This window comes from Silurus meridionalis, chromosome 12 (assembly GCF_014805685.1).
Source record: "Silurus meridionalis isolate SWU-2019-XX chromosome 12, ASM1480568v1, whole genome shotgun sequence".
Taxonomy (NCBI): Eukaryota; Metazoa; Chordata; class Actinopteri; order Siluriformes; family Siluridae; genus Silurus; species Silurus meridionalis.
The window spans coordinates 19,171,839-19,188,088 of NC_060895.1; the positions used below are offsets into that span (position 1 = coordinate 19,171,839).

General features: G+C 38.2%; 1 protein-coding gene across 1 annotated transcript in view; it reads right to left on the minus strand.

Annotated features, from left to right (window-relative positions):
• Positions 1-9,290: 9,290 nt before the first annotated feature.
• The window catches only part of kirrel3l (kirre like nephrin family adhesion molecule 3, like), a 45,657-nt gene continuing 38,697 nt past the window's right edge, over positions 9,291-16,250 (minus strand). Inside the window, exons 12-15 of the mRNA XM_046862227.1 lie at positions 14,166-14,273; positions 13,781-13,890; positions 12,934-13,023; positions 9,291-11,320 (exon numbers count right to left, since the gene is read on the minus strand). Of these exons, the coding sequence (XP_046718183.1) occupies positions 10,835-11,320; positions 12,934-13,023; positions 13,781-13,890; positions 14,166-14,273 (794 nt within the window). The 3' untranslated portion in view covers positions 9,291-10,834. The remainder of the gene's footprint in view (positions 11,321-12,933; positions 13,024-13,780; positions 13,891-14,165; positions 14,274-16,250) is intronic.

Genomic DNA, 16,250 nt, shown 5'->3' on the forward strand with positions numbered 1-16,250 from the left:
AAGATGCCATGTTATAATAAGCTGGGATATGCAAAGAAAGAATTTGTGCTGTACTGTACATGTGACAAATAAAAGCATCTTACAGTGCATCCAGAAAGTATTCACAGCGCTTCACTTTTCACATTGTTGCAGCATTATTCCAAAATGGAATCTCAATATCTATATCCCATAATGACAACGTGAATATATATATATATATATATATATATATATATATATATATATATATATATATATATATATATATATATATATATATATATATACAGTAAGGAAAATAAGTATTTGAACACCCTGCTATTTTGCAAGTTCTCCAATTTAGAAATCATGGAGTGGTCTGAAATTGTAATCGTAGGTGCATGTCCACTGTGAGAGACATAATCTAAAAAAAAAAAAATATCCAGAAATCACAATGTATGATTTTTAAACTATTTATTTGTATGATACAGCTGCAAATAAGTATTTGAACACCTGTCTATCAGCTAGAATTCTGACCCTCAAAGACCTGTTAGTCTGCCTTTAAAATGTCCACCTCCACTACATTTATTATCCTAAATTAGATGCACCTGTTTGAGGTCGTTAGCTGCATAAAGACACCTGTCCACCCCATACAATCAGTAAGAATCCAACTAACAACATGGCCAAGACCAAAGAGCTGTCCAAAGACACTAGAGACAAAATTGTACACCTCCACAAGGCTGGAATGGGCTATGGGGAAATTGTCAAGCAGCTTGGTGAAAAAAGGTCCACTGTTGGAGCAATCATTAGAAAATGGAAGAAGCTAAACATGACTGTCAATCATACATATATATATATATATATATATATATATATATATATATATATATATATATATATATAATAAAATCACATGTACATAAGTATTCACAGCCTTGACACTCAACATTGAGCTCAGGTGCATCCTGTTTCCACTGATCAACCTTGAGATGTTTCTACAACTCCATTGCAGTCCATTTGTAGTAAATTCAGATGATTGAATATGATTTGGAACCTGTCTGTATAAAGTCCCACAGTTAACAGAGTATGTCAGAGCACAAAGCAAACCATTAAGTCCAAGGAATTAGACCTTATAAGACAGGAGTTGTTTCGAGGCACCGAAAAAAATCTCCAGCATTGAAGGTCCCAATGAGCACAGTAGCCTCCATCCTATGTAAATGGACTAAGTTCGGAACCACCAAGACTCTTTCTAGAGGGTATTAGGGCCTTAGTCAGGGGGTGAACAAGAACCAGAAGGTCTCTGTGGAGAGAGAAGAACATTTCAGAGGAACAACCATCTATGCAGCACTCCACAAATCAGATCTGTATGGTAGAGTGGCCAGACGGAAGCCACTCCTCAGTAAAAGGCACATGACAGCCCACCTGGAGTTCAAAAAGACTTGAGGCTGTAATTGGTGTCAAAGGTACTTCAACTATCAAGCAAAGGCTGTAAATACTCATGTACAGTACATGTGATTAATTAATTTTTTTTTTTTTTTTTTATCTTTAATAAAAAATCTTTTTATCCTTATTTGCAAAGATTTCAATGTATTAAAGCTCTGTGAATTCTTTCCAGATGCACTGTACACTACTTATGCTATAGCTAGCTTCACCTTAGTTCAGCTTTTAATTGGGTGGTTATTCAGGTCATTTTTGTAGCTGGTGAATGAAACATTTAAAATTTTTTGCCAATTTAAAACTCCAGTCTCAGCACACATGGCCAGTAGAATGCTTAAGCAAAACTGGTTCATTTCACTCATTTTTTTGTCCAAACACACTGGGTAAGGTTGGTTTATTTGCCTGTCTGCATGCTAACACCCTGACTAGCTAGGTGCTTTCTAAGCAAAGTGACCTTACAGATGAATCTACTTCTCCCACTGATACCTTGCAGTTTGACTGCAGTGTGAGTGATGCAGTTACAGACAAATAAATCAACCCATATCATGGTGACCAATCAGATATGTGAAATCTGAGAAATGTCAGACAGGGAGCGGCCTGATATTTTAAACCTGATTGACCACAGTCTCTCTCAGGAATAGAATTGTGACCTCCTACACTACTCCGAGGTTACTCTGATTCTTTTTGTGATTGGCAAAAAGCTTTGAGCCATATTAGCCCCGCCCACTTTTCATGTGCTAAACCAGTTTTGGCTAACCGAATTAAAAAGCAATTGGTTCCCAGGTGACCGATCCAAGACAACAAATGACATCATGCTCACTTTTTATTGTTACATTATATATATACTTACCGGCCACTTCATTAGTTACACCTTACTAGTACCGGGTTGGACCCCTTTTTGCCTTTAGAACTGCCTTAATCCTTCGTGGCATAGAGGCAACAAGGTACTGGAAACATTCCTCAGAGATTTTAGTCCATATTGACATGATAGCATCACACAGTTGCTGCAGATTTGTTGGCTGCACATCCATGATGCGAATCTCCCGTTCCACCACATCCCAAAGGTGCTCTATTGTATTGAGATCTGGTGACTGTGGAGGCCATTTGAGTACAGTGAAGTCATTGTCATCTTCAAGAAACCAGTCTGAGATGATTCGCGCTTTATGACATGGCGCGTTATCCTGCTGGAAGTAGCCATCAGAAGATGGGTACACTGTGGTCATAGAGGGGTGGACATGGTCTTCTGCTGCTGTAGCCCATCCGCCTCAAGGTTCTACGTGTTTGCGTTCAGAGATGCTCTTTGCACACCTCGGTTGTAACAAGTGGTTATTTGAGTTACTATTGCCTTTCTATCAGCTGGAACCAGACTGGCCATTCTCCTCTAACCTCTGGCATCAACAAGGCATTTGCACCCACATATTTGTCGCTTGCTGGATATTTTCCCTTTTCGGACCATTTTCTGTAAACCCTAGAGATGGTTGTGCGTGAAAATCCCAGTAGATTAGCAGTTTCTGAAATACTCAGACCAGCCCGTCTGGCACCAACAACCATGCCACGTTCAAAGTCACTTAAATCAACTTTCTTCCCCATTCTAACGTTCTAACTGCAGCAGATCATCTTGACCATGTCTACATGCCTAAATGCATTGAGTTGCTGCCATGTGATTGGCTGATTAGAATAATCAACCTAATAAAGTGGCCGATGAGTTCCATCCATTCCATCTTCCATGGTTTACTGTAATCTTATTAAATACTTGATTGATTTGACTTTATTCAAGAGATTTGTCTTTGCTAAAATGAATTATTTTATTTTTATTTTTTTTAATATGATCTCTTCAAGCCTGATATAATGTACATTTGCTCACTATTCTGGATTTTGTATCATTTTGTACAGTCATACACCCACAATACACTGAAATTGCAATTTGTCCATGTCAAAAAAATAAATAAATAAAAGCCATTTAAATATTACTGTTCTACAGATATTTCACTGAGATCTGTCTTGCTCATCTCTGGATAATGAAAATGTATTGAAATTAAATCAATACATTTTTTTTCCCCTGTTGAAACAATTCTCTCTAGAGAGTTGGATAATTAGCACATTTCTTGTATTTAGTAGTATGTGTTCTGTCTTGATCTCTAAAATGTGGAAGTTGAAAAAGATGAAACCTGATGCATGCCGTATGGACAAAAGTTTGTGGACACCTGATTATTAGATATGTATGGGCTCTTCTCATCCTGCATTTAGTCCCTATTTTCTGTTGTAATAACCTCCACTCTTCTGAGAAGCTGATCCAATAGACTTTATAGGGTGATTGTGTAGATTTGTGGTCAAGTCAGGTACCGATGTAGAGTGAGGAGGCCTGAGGTGCAGTGTTTCAGTTTCTCTTAGTATAAATGAAAGACAAGGTAATGCTCTCAGGTCCAAAGACATCCTATGCGATTGTGTTCCAACATTGTGGTAACAGTTTGAGAAGAAAAAAATCACATATGGCTGGAAAAATCAGGTGTTCAAATAGTTTTGGTTCTGTTTTAAAATCTCAGGACAACCAGCAAGTTTTACCTCATTAATCAGGTTTGTTTGTTTAGAATTGTCCAAGTTACTCAGACCAACGTCTAAACTGGTAGCTTATCGATTCCAGTATAATTATTGCTTCAGTAAACCTTTTTTTTTTTTTTTTTTTTTAATCAACAAGATGTACAAGATGGCAAATATTGTACATGCTAGTGAAGATGATTATTTATTTTGTTCAGCTCAGCCTGTGCTTGAGCATCTACTAGCTCATCAGACCATGCTGGATCTAAAGCAGTGGTAGATGACTTGCAGAAATATATATGCAAGCATCTCACTGTAGAAGAGTGTATATTTTATTGACGGTAACAAATGGCAAGCCAATATACACTCAAGACTTATTTAAGACTTGCTGCATAAAATCTCTGCTAGGGAAATAATTATCTGATGCAAATCTCTAGAATAACTTTGATGATTAACAAGAAAAAAATAAATGCATCATTCTTTTTCCTATTAAATGTACAAGCTCTGATCACTTGTACAGTGCTAAGCCAGTGTTTATTTATCACCATTTTCTTTTTCTTGCTCAGGGTTTGTTAAACTTTATTTCTAGCTTGCCAGCTCTCTCTGAGTTCTGTGGGTGTTGGCTTTTTGAACATATTGTCATTAATCAATGTCCTTGATTCAGACTGCTTTCAGAACATTAGCAACAATACTAGGGAGATTTTTAGACCTCAGACTGTTGTGCGAGTCAATAAACAAGAAATCTAACCCAAACCTGACTTCTCCGAGTTCTTCGAGTTTCCCTGAGCGAGAGCAAGTGACTTTTTCTACTTTCATACTCCTGACCTTATAATGTCACTTTTAAATCCATTAAGAAATGTTACATACTGCAGCTTTTAACTTTGAACCTGTGAGTCAGGGCATTGCATAAATCTTTATGTTTATGTTGATCTGAAGGCGACTAGAAAAAGGTTTAGTAATCACCGGTCAGCTTTTAATTACAATTATAATTAGTTGAATGTTCCAAATTAAAGAAAAGAAACAGGATCAATATCTATTAAATGTAACATGATGGTGGGACTGTACACTGTGGTTTTAAGCTTTGGTGAGTGACCCATCAACAACCCCACCCCACCCCACCACCACCAACGCCATCTTTCTTTTCCCTTTCTTTTCTTTTTTAATTGACCCTAGAGCTAAAGCAGCTATGTGACTATATGAACTGCAGCATGACAGTATGAATGTAATTTATTAGGCATTATTTATCAGACTTCAGTACTAGTAATTGTGGATTCATATACACTGTATGGCCAAAAGTTTGTTAACACATGGCTATCGCACAAATTTTTCTAAATGACAATTACAATTGTGGCATTTAGCAGACGCTGTTGTCCAGAGCGAAGTAAAGTGTTTTAAGTCTCTATTAATAGATAAATCCACACTGGTTTGCTAGATTACAACTTAAGATAAATCCGCCTACAACTCTGTTAAGATTTTTTTTTGTAATAAAGCAAACTTGGAAAGTGTTAGTTTAAGTATTTCAGGAAGAGGAAGGTCTTCACCCGTTGCTTGAAGATAGCCAGGGTCTCCGCTGCTTGGACATCTAGAGGAAGTTCATTGAACCACCTCGGTGCCAGAACAGAGAAGAGCCTTGAAGTATACTTACCTCTTATCTTGAGAGAATGTGGTACCAGTCGAGCAGTGCTAGAGGTCTCCATCTTTGGCCTTGTAGGCAAGCATCAGTGTTTTGAATCTGATATGTGCAGCTACTGGAAGCCAGTGGAGGGAGCACAACAGTGAGATGGTGTGGGAGAACTTGAGCATATTAAAGCATTTGAAGCATATGATTGTACAGAATATATTTGGAGCATTACAAACACCCATACTAGAAGACATAGTTTGTCAATAGTAAAGTGGTCCTGCACTGAGTCTTGAATTCATACCACAACTTTTGATTACATTTTACCCGATCTCACTGATGCTCTTGTTGCTAAATGAGCTCAAATAGCCACAATAATGCTTCAAAATCAAATAAAAAACCTTCCTAGGACTGTGGAGCATATTGTAACAATAAAGGGGGTACTAAATTTGAAAATTTAATTATAAGATTCACAGATTCTCATTGGGGCATCAGCATAAAAGTCTGGATTCAGCATAAAAGTCAACATTGTGATCTATTGATTTATAAAAGTGTGCATGCAAGTTGTTATTTGCATTGCTATGCATTGTTTGTAAAATATTTACATCAGGGGAAGAAACTATTTATTTATATATAACTATTAGTAGATGTGCTATACTTTTATTGTTTAGAAAGTGACCAATAATTTGTTACCAGTATTTTGTATGTAGATTGATTTCTCTTTGCTAAACTGTTTCTCACGCATATTCTCTCAGCACCACTGCTGCTACGTGAATATGACGTATCGCGACACTGCCGAGACCCGAGGCGTGTCCTGGGAGTCACATAGGATACAGATTAACATGGCAGAGGTAGAGCTGCATCTTCCTGGAGACAGAACACGAAAGAAACTGTGGGTTTATTTAATCTTTATTCTTTATTTCTTTTTTCTTCTACAAAAGCCTGTTAGTAAAAGGGTAATGGGTTAGAAGTCGGAAGGCACTTAAGTACATTTTGATTTGCTGTCTGTCTAAACCAAAGAAATAAAAGTGAACTCTTCTATATAGAATTGCATAGCATCATGTTTTTTTATTACATCGTATTGCATTGAATAACACTGTGTTGAATCAAATCGGAATCAGATCACACCGCATCGTAATGGGGGAATTGTATCACATCAGTATCTGCTTCATATGAATCTTTAACGTATTGTATTATTCGCTATGCGTCTAATTGCGAAGCCTCAGTTGGTTTTTCTTAGAGGTTGTCTATTTTTTTTCCATGTTTTTATCAAGCCTTAGTAAGTGGTCTGGTCAGGGTCTTAGGGGTTTAAATTACTGCTTAATTAGAAATATTGAACATCATGTACAAAAAACATATTTCTCTTTGAAAAAACCCTACATTTTATTCAACTTAAAGTTTAACTACAGTTAAAAATTCTAAAAAACAGTTTAATAAAATTACAATTTTGCTTTAGGTCACACCCACTTTATATTAAATCCGAATTCTGATTATGATGGATTTAGAGCCAGATACATTCAATGGCACTGAATTACACTCATAATGAATACATAATTGTATACTTCATTTTTCTTTTATTTTGTCTCTATTTTTGTACCTCTGGGCATGACTTTATAACATCCTATTCAATTATAAAGCTTCTTTGCAACACAGGAGGTCTGCAAGAATTTAGTAACCATAGAAGCAATGGTTTAGTCTTCTTGATGGATGAGCTGGTCTTCTCTAATGTTGCCCTACCGTCCACCTTTTATAAACACTTGCTTATTAGTGTAAAACATGGTTCCTGTAACTGCTGCCAGCATATAAATATTTATGTCATGGCTCCCCCTGTGTCGCTTGGGTATCGCTTTACTTGTAGATTTAAAGCATTCACTTGTAGATCTAATGTCAGTGTTTGCATTGCGAATTTGATCGTGTTGACCCACACAACACATGACATCATCTATCACTTATTATATACATTATATATATTATTATAAATGACACTATTACATATCCATCTGTGCTGTGTTTCAGGATTGCCTCGGTTTAATGTAGTTCGGAATGAAATATGAATCAAATGCAAGTGAGCTCTGGCATCGTTTTTCACTTTGCTAAACGCTGACTGTTGCTTGGTGTCAATCTCGGTCTCCACTGGAAAGCTCCAAGTTGTAGGATTAATTAGATCTAAGAGCATGAGCGAGAAGGGAGACGTTATTAAATAATGGCTGCGCTCCAGTCTGAAGACTTGGCTTCCAACTCCAGTGCACAGCAAAGCATGTAAACCAAAGCAATCCACGCAGGCATCAAGGATGCCACTTTTTATATGCCTGGAATCGGTTCAATTTGAGGTGTATAGCACTTTTAAGTGGAAACATCATCACCAAGCAACTTCATTTCAATCTGGATGTTGATTTACTTAATTTTTTCATTATATGTAGAAAAGGTTGTTCACCCCTGACCAGAAGTACCAAAATTTGCTGAGAAGAATTTTTCTTTGATTAATACCCCTATTAATGCCATGCAACTCGTCTACATACATTTTGGCAATTTAGCGAATGTATCTCTGAATGAATTCAAGCCAATTCAACCAATATTTTGGTATTTTAAAGGTAAAGATGCCTTTACTCGTCACATGTATATTACAGCACAGTGAAATTTTTTCTTTACATATCTTGGAGATGTTAGAAAGCTGGACTCAGGGTCAGCCATGATACACAGCTGGTTAAGGGCCCAAGAGCGGCAAATTCTTGATACTAGAGCTTGACCCCTGACCTTCCACTCAGTAACCCAGAGCCTTTTAGATAAATAATTTTACTTCACCTTTATTTTATAGGAATAATTTTCTTTAGAACTCATGTTTGGTTATGGTATATATATATATATAGTAAGGCGTTTTTATTCTATGCATTAAATTTCCATCACATACCTCAGAAATCTGTTGAATGTCCGATTCTGCATTTGTGTTGATCACCATAGTGCCAACTGTAACGTAACAGATTTACAACTATGCACTGTTTAAAATGTTATAATTTGTATAATAGCACATACTTGTATGATGGACAAAAGACAGAGAATAAAAGAGGCTGGTAAAGAACTGACCATTTATAGCCACTATAATGTAAGTAACAACTTGTCAGGTGGTTTTTATAACTTTAAACGTACAAGTAAATGGATTAATAGGCCCAGTATTCCCAGTATTTAGTATTCTGGGTATGTAGCTGGTGATGGAAGCTAGTGATGGAGGTAGCTGAGTGGTTATTAGACTTTGGATCAGAAGGTGAATTTATATCCCAAGCTCATCAAGCTGCAACTGCAGGGCTCTTGAGTGAGGCCCTTTATCCTCAGCTCAAATTGATAAATTAGATCTTTGTAAATCCTTCTAGATAAATGGTGTCTATCAAAATGCAATACATCTAAGTGATGACTAGTCAAAGTAAGCAACATTTTATTCTTTTTCCAGATGTATAGAGTCCAATCATTATTTTAGTGTATGTTTGATATATTTGAAGTTTGTAGGCCCAATGAGAGATGGTAAGGCTAAGCAACTAGCTAAATAAGAAGGTAGCTAGGTAAGTAGCTAGCTATTTGGAATAATTATTAGACACTTTATTTGTCAAATAAAATATAAAAAAGTTCAATACTTCTTTTTTTTCTTTCTATGATGAATATATGACATAGCCTGACATACAGTATTGACGTTTTACCAGTAATACCAGCTAATTTATTTAACATCTGCCAAAAAAAAGCCTCCAGTCCCAGCTGCTTTTTATTTGAAATGGTTTTATTTAAATATAAATATGTGTACAAAGTTACAAGCAACAATAGCTCATTTTAGCGAATAAAACCTTGATGCATAATCTTAAAAAAGAAAAGAAAAGGTGTCTAAAAAACGAACACAACCCCAAAACGATGAAGGACTCATACTTACAGTGAGAACGAAAAATGGACTAAACCACACGCTGTGTTAAAAACAAACTGAATAAACTCAAATTCAATATATATTTATATGCATTCATAATATAAATGTACTTTACAGTTGAGCAGCTTACACACTGTACATTAAGGCTTATATAAAGTATAAAAATAAAGACAAGCAATGTGTTTTTTCAGCACAGTTCACTTTGTGAATTTACTTTTCTTTTTTTCTCCCCCCTAATGGAAATCACTCAGGCCCGAAGAAAAAAAAATGGCAGTACGGAAACCCCGTCATCGGGATTACCACAATCCAATGGCATTAGGTGCAGTATAGCAATGTCTCACACAAGGAATGGACATGGAAAGAAACGCTCGATACGTTCACATAGACACGTCATCTGCATGCAACAGAGAAGAGGAGAGAGAGAAAGAGAGAGAGATAGAGAAAGAGATAGAGAAAGAGAGGGCTGAACCCCTCCCCCCAGATTTTTACACTGGTTTATCAGTAGCAGTTGTGTTCTACCTTTGTATTGTGTGTAAACATGGTGGAGATACTTTGATTGTGTCATTTTAGACAGAACATCTCTGCACTTTCTTTAGTAAAAATCACAGTCGCTAAACGTTTTTACTGCATCTCGATTTTGCAGTTTCGGATTGCCACTAGCTTCTCAATACACCCCGAGGCACCTTTCATTTGCACCCAAAAATCAGTAACATGCCATTTTGGGGTGCAAAACACGCCTCTTGTGTTTGGGTTGCATCCTACTTAGGGCTTTCTTTTGTTCTGCTAATCAGAGAAAAATGCAACTGAAGTGCATTTTTTTCTCTTCATTACATCTTTTCATTTCCAAGAAGTCCTTTCTTTATTTTCTTTTTCTTCTTGAGAAATACCCCAATAGATTTCATGAAAGAGCCGTCGTTTCCACCAGTTCATCTCAGCTTATTTGTGATTTCCTGTTGTAGTTCAGTCCTCATGTCAACGACACACAAAATGTGCTTACGATTCCTTCAGCATGCCAACACGAGACTTTTATTTTATTTTTTCCTTTTTTGATTTGATTGTGGTCAAGCGTAAGATCATTAGCTTCTCATTTACAAAAGTTAGTCCGTTTGATCTGTCTATGATTTCTAAGCGTCGTCGGGTGCCCGTCTCCATAACAAGTGAAATTACAAAAGGATGGCATTCATTCATAAGAAAGTTCTGCTAGTAGACGAAGCTAAACACAATTAAATTAGCTTGGACAATCCAGAGGTGACTCGTAAACAGGTGTTGTCCTTTCTCCGATAGCTCAAGAAGGACTAGCTGGATTTGACTCCCAAGGCGCAATTCAAACTGAAGGGGTAAAGAACACTTCGATCGAACTCTGCACCTTCCGCAGAATCTTGCACTCACACGTGAGTCTGCATGCGTTGCTGGGATGGGCGTCCATAGTCAGACTGCTGCGAGGACGCGTAGGAAAAGCGGGACGACCCGGACACCTTGCTGGCCTGGTCTGATTGCTCAAAAGTGTCCACTTTGTCAAAGGAGGTGGGTTTGACGTAGCTGGTGAAGGCACGGCTGTAGGTGTTGGGCAGGTACAGCGGGTCCTGGGGGTACATTGTTGGAGTTGTTTGCTGTTGTGGCTGCGGTTGCTGCTGTTGTTGCTGCTGCGGTTGTTGCTCATAGGTGGTGCGGGTGGCCGGAGTGGTGGCGTAGCGGTTGGAGAAGTCGTAGACACGTGGCTGAGTGCTGGTCTGGCTGTACAAAGGGCCTGGAGATGGAAGCTGGCATGGCGTGTACACGGGCCGCGAGGTTGGGATGAACTCAGAAAAGCCGGTGCGAGCGACATTGCGTTCATCATGACCCCGGACGTTGTAGTAGCCATTCGTGGGGTCCTGCATGGAGAGAAAAGAAGAATATGAACGTGAAGAACCATTCGGTAAGTAACCACAATCAACAATTCTTTACCGTAGTACATTATTCCTGAAAGACAGATTTCTATCCAAAATGTCCAACAGCACAACAAACTCTGGATTTAAACGAGAAAATAGAGGCTGCTGTTTATACATCTTTAATTTTAGCTCCAGATGCATAATTCTTGCATTAAATCATTTTACCAGAGGCAAAAAAAATGGAATTTCCAGCTGTTTGTGTCTATGTTTGGAATGACACTTTATATGGTGTGACACCCAATTACCAGAATTACAATTCCCACTTTGGTTATTTTCCAAAGCCAAAACATCAGCATTCTCAAATTTATCAGCATTTTCTGAGGCCATGCATTTCAGGCCATTTTCATCTTTCTTATTTTCTCATGATCACGACTTCATTGCCTTGCTATAACAAAAGTTGTTTTCTCATCATGACTTCATTTTCTCTTGATCTCAGCCTAAACATTGTTTCCTCGTAATTGTTACTTAATTTCTCCATGTATTCGGCAGAAGCGCATGCTCTCGAGGCAGCATCATGGATGATCGCATTTGCTTTTACCTTCAGGGACTCGCACAAACTGAAATAGCTTTATGTCTGTCTATGACTGACATCTTACTCATGAGTGTCCAACACTTGAGAAGGAGGCTGTCATTCACCTCAGGGTCGAGATTTTCTTGCAATACAATTACATTGTGAGAAAACGGGTTTTTACGTTGAGATCACGGAAAAAACCACTTGTTGTCACGAGAAAACAAAACAGAAAAAAAGATAATGCATGGCATCTAAGGACTTCTGTACCAATCAGAATTAAGAACAACACTGTACATTCATACTTTCTCTAATTCAGTGCTCGTGGAGGGATGGCTGAGAAAAACTGACCCCTTTTAGGGCCTGGGAGTTGGGGTTCCTTAATAAATGATTCATGTGGATAATAATCTTTAAAAATGTACATAAATGATTAAAAAAGGATTTGCCTGATCATTTCTTTCATTTTGATTAGCATATCTGCTGTGCTGGAATGATATCTGGTCAGCAGTGGGCCTGTACTGATCTTACCATTCACTGATGGATAGTCCAATTGTGTATAAGTCATGTACCTAGATATATATTTTAATAGAGTAGTGAAGATTTCAACAGCAATGATACCCAATCATATCACTGTTAACATCTGCGATTGCAGAACCCCACCGAGCGAGTATATTAGATTGTGAAAGATCTCTGAATAATAAAATATCATCTGGTTTCGCCTTCTACAGCTTCAGAAGTATTTTTCCCTTTTTTGTGAGGTGTCCTGTTTCTCAAGAAAAGTGTAAAATCTTGTATTGGACTGTGTATCATGCCAGAACTTTGCCATCTTCCATCGATGTGTAGGTGTTTTGTCTGAGTAGAGCAGTACTCACATCACTCAACATGACCGTGCAATACAAATTACAGTACATGAACCTTTTGTTTAAGTAACTTTTTGTTTTTTCAATCTGCACCAGACAGTTGCATCAAAGCAAAAATGTTACACTAATACATTTGTCACCTAAATAGTCAGGCATGTTACTAATAAAAGCATTTAGAAAAGCCTTACCTTAATATCTGATCTTTCATCATCTTCCTCCTCCAGCAGATCGCTGTGCTCGGTACGTGATGTCCCGGGAGACTCGCTGCTGTTGGGAGCCTGATAGAAATGAAACACGCACACATACGCAGGTTGGTTATACACTGCTACACACACACACACACACACACAAACACACACACACACACACCCTGCTGCAAGCCAGCTGAACTCTCATTAGGATGCTTATACTGTGAGTTTGCCCAAGCATAAAGTCTTCAAACAGTTAAAATGCTAAAAAACATATCATTTTTAAGTTTTGGGTAATATTTTTATGAGCTTGGAATATGTTGGAATATGCGGTACAGCCAGAAACTGGGGAACATTTTTGACATATATATATATATATATATATATATATATATATATATATATATATATATATATATATATATAAAACACGTTCTCTCAGCACTACTGTGCTACGTGAATATGATGCATCATAACTATATGGAGACCGAGGCGTGTCCTGAGAGTCACACAGAATATAGATTAACATGGCAGAGGTAGAACTGCATCTTAATAGCGACACAACAGGAAATGAACGCAAACTAGCTGGTAAATATTGAATTGCAATGCATCATATCGAATGGAAATCGGATCACACTGCATCACAATGGGGTGAATCGGATCGCATTGCATCAGTAACTGCCTTAATATGTATCTTTAATATATTGTACACATTGTTCACATCGCCCTCAGTTATGGAGATACACATCCCTATGTATATATGTGTGTGTGTGTGTGTATGTGCATGTGTGTGTGTGTATGTGTGTGTATGTTATGTACTAATTGCAAAGCTATTAGAGATGCTCACCATCGGCTCCTTCACATCCTCTTCGTCATCATTCCCACGGGCTGCGTTGTGGTCACTGTGCACGATTTGCACACGGATGTCACTCTTGGATAACCGCGTCCCCTTTTTTCCTACAAGCAGATCAAAGACATTAATGATCAGTAAATTTTTTTTACAAACAATGATATTTAGATGAGTGATCCACACTTTTACTAATGTTCATTGGTGTCAGCTGTTAAAGCTTTAATACTAACATTACAGATACATTTGCCTGCTGGGTGACATTTTGAAACACTAATCACTATTGAATCTGCTTTAATACAAAACAACCCATCAGCTTTATTCATTTCTTTTTGACTGTATTAGCATCTGTTAAACGAACCCGACTCCTGACCTGTGACCTCACCTTTAGCAGCATGTCGGCAGCAGATGGACGCCAGGGTGATGACGCAAACGATGAAAACGCAGCCGCCCCCGACAGACGATCCGATGATGATCAGCAAAGGCAATGCCTCTGTAACAGAATAAGAAGTCAATCGTAAAAAACGCGTGCTGAGACATGTGTCCGCTGACTGACAGCCGGGTCAGCGCGTACAGGCAACGCTTTTTCACGGAACTGCAAAGTCAATTTATTTCACCAGCTCGCCTTTTTAAATCTTAATTGATTTTTACACACGGCCCCACTTCTCTAAAGCCAAATCAGCCTTGAGATGTTGAAAAAATGTTAAGAATGATTGCGTTTCATTACAGATGCGTACGCAAGACCTCGAGCGAGCCTTGCCTTTTCTTTTTTTTTTCTCTCTCTGGAGCATTCGGAGTGAACTGGCCGGTTACGCTTCAAAACGGTCTGTCTTACTGTCACTGCTCGTAGCCCTCTGCTTATAGAAACTCATCCGGCATGGCATTCCCAAGCCTGGAGAATTTTCTTTAATCTGAGTTGGAAGGGGGTTAACCAGGCCTGACACGTACCAAACCACCTGACGCTAATCTAATTAGAGATTGCAGGAGATATAGCGTCGCTCGCCAGATTTCTCCTGAGACACACTTCTTCTGCCTTGATGTAAATTGCAGGCGAGGACCTGGTTTCCACCGTCTCTCACCGCTGACTGCTTAGGCACTAGATGCTCAGCCTTATTTAAACAACCCCAGGCTCCCGGTGCAGGAGGAGCGATGAGCCGAGGCCCGGCCGAGCGGTATGCAGGGACACCCAGAGGCCCCCGAATCAAATTAATCCAGGCTCAAAATCTATATCTGTGTTATGGGGCAGATGTATTCATTAAGCACTCCATCTCCTGATTAAATGATATTGATTTGCCAGAGTATAATTAAGATAAGCGCACTACTAGAGGCCCTTTTTTCCCCCTTTTTTGTTTTTTTTATTGGATCTGTTGGTCTGGAGCTGACTCTGGAGAAGGGCCTGTCACGAATCAGGCCGGGATAAAAGGCAGAGAAAGGAGCATCATGCAGATGGACATAATAAATGAAACCATTGAATTATCCCAATACACTTTGTGTATCCATCTGATAACGAATTTTTGGCTCCTCTTTCAGTACTGTACTAAAGGTTGGAATAATATGGCAGCAGTGCCATGCGAATTTATATGAGGCCAAATCATTTACGCACACACACACACACACACACACACACACACACACACACACACGCTTTTTTCTTATTTTCCTTGGGAGGGTCTGTTTCAACACATCTAGCCTCTCTCTCTCTAGGACACTTTTATCTTCTTAGTATTTTTTTTCAATAAAAGCCACAAATAAAACAAAATGTGGTTGTGGAACATATTTAAATCGTTATTTCTCCCCCATTGTTTTTATTTTTTTTGTAAAACTTTACCTCCACTATCCTGTGCAATGATTTGCATAACTTGAAGTTCATCTTTTCTCAGATGTTTAAATGATTTTACTACAACATTTACATTTTATATTGATATCGATTTCTTTGAAATGACTTTAAATCAGTCCATCCATCCATCCATCCATCCATCCATCCATCCATCCATCCATCCATCCATCCACCCATACATCCATGCATCCATCCATCCATCCATCCATCCATCCATCCATCCATCATTTTGGTCATTCCCAATTTTATATAACATATATAGATTTCTGTCATTCTTTTCAATTTCTCATTTACCCAGAGATCAAACTAAATCCATTCTTGAGTATTAAACCATACATATTAAAATACGACTGCCTTCTTTTCTCTCATATCTTAGTTCCCATTCAGTTCCCTAAACTCTTTTTTTTTTTTTTTATCACAAAGCTGATCTTCAGTTGAAAAAAGAAAAGCCTTCATAACTCCTTATCTTTTCATCGAATGCTTGCGAGTCTGCTTTAATGCTATTAGGAGCATGTGTACATCACACTGATAATCTATCAGTATTAATGAATATGCATGAGTATGCAAATCATTTTTGAAACTAAAGCTTCATGTCCTTCTGTGGCCACGTCTGCACCCCCACTCCTCACACCA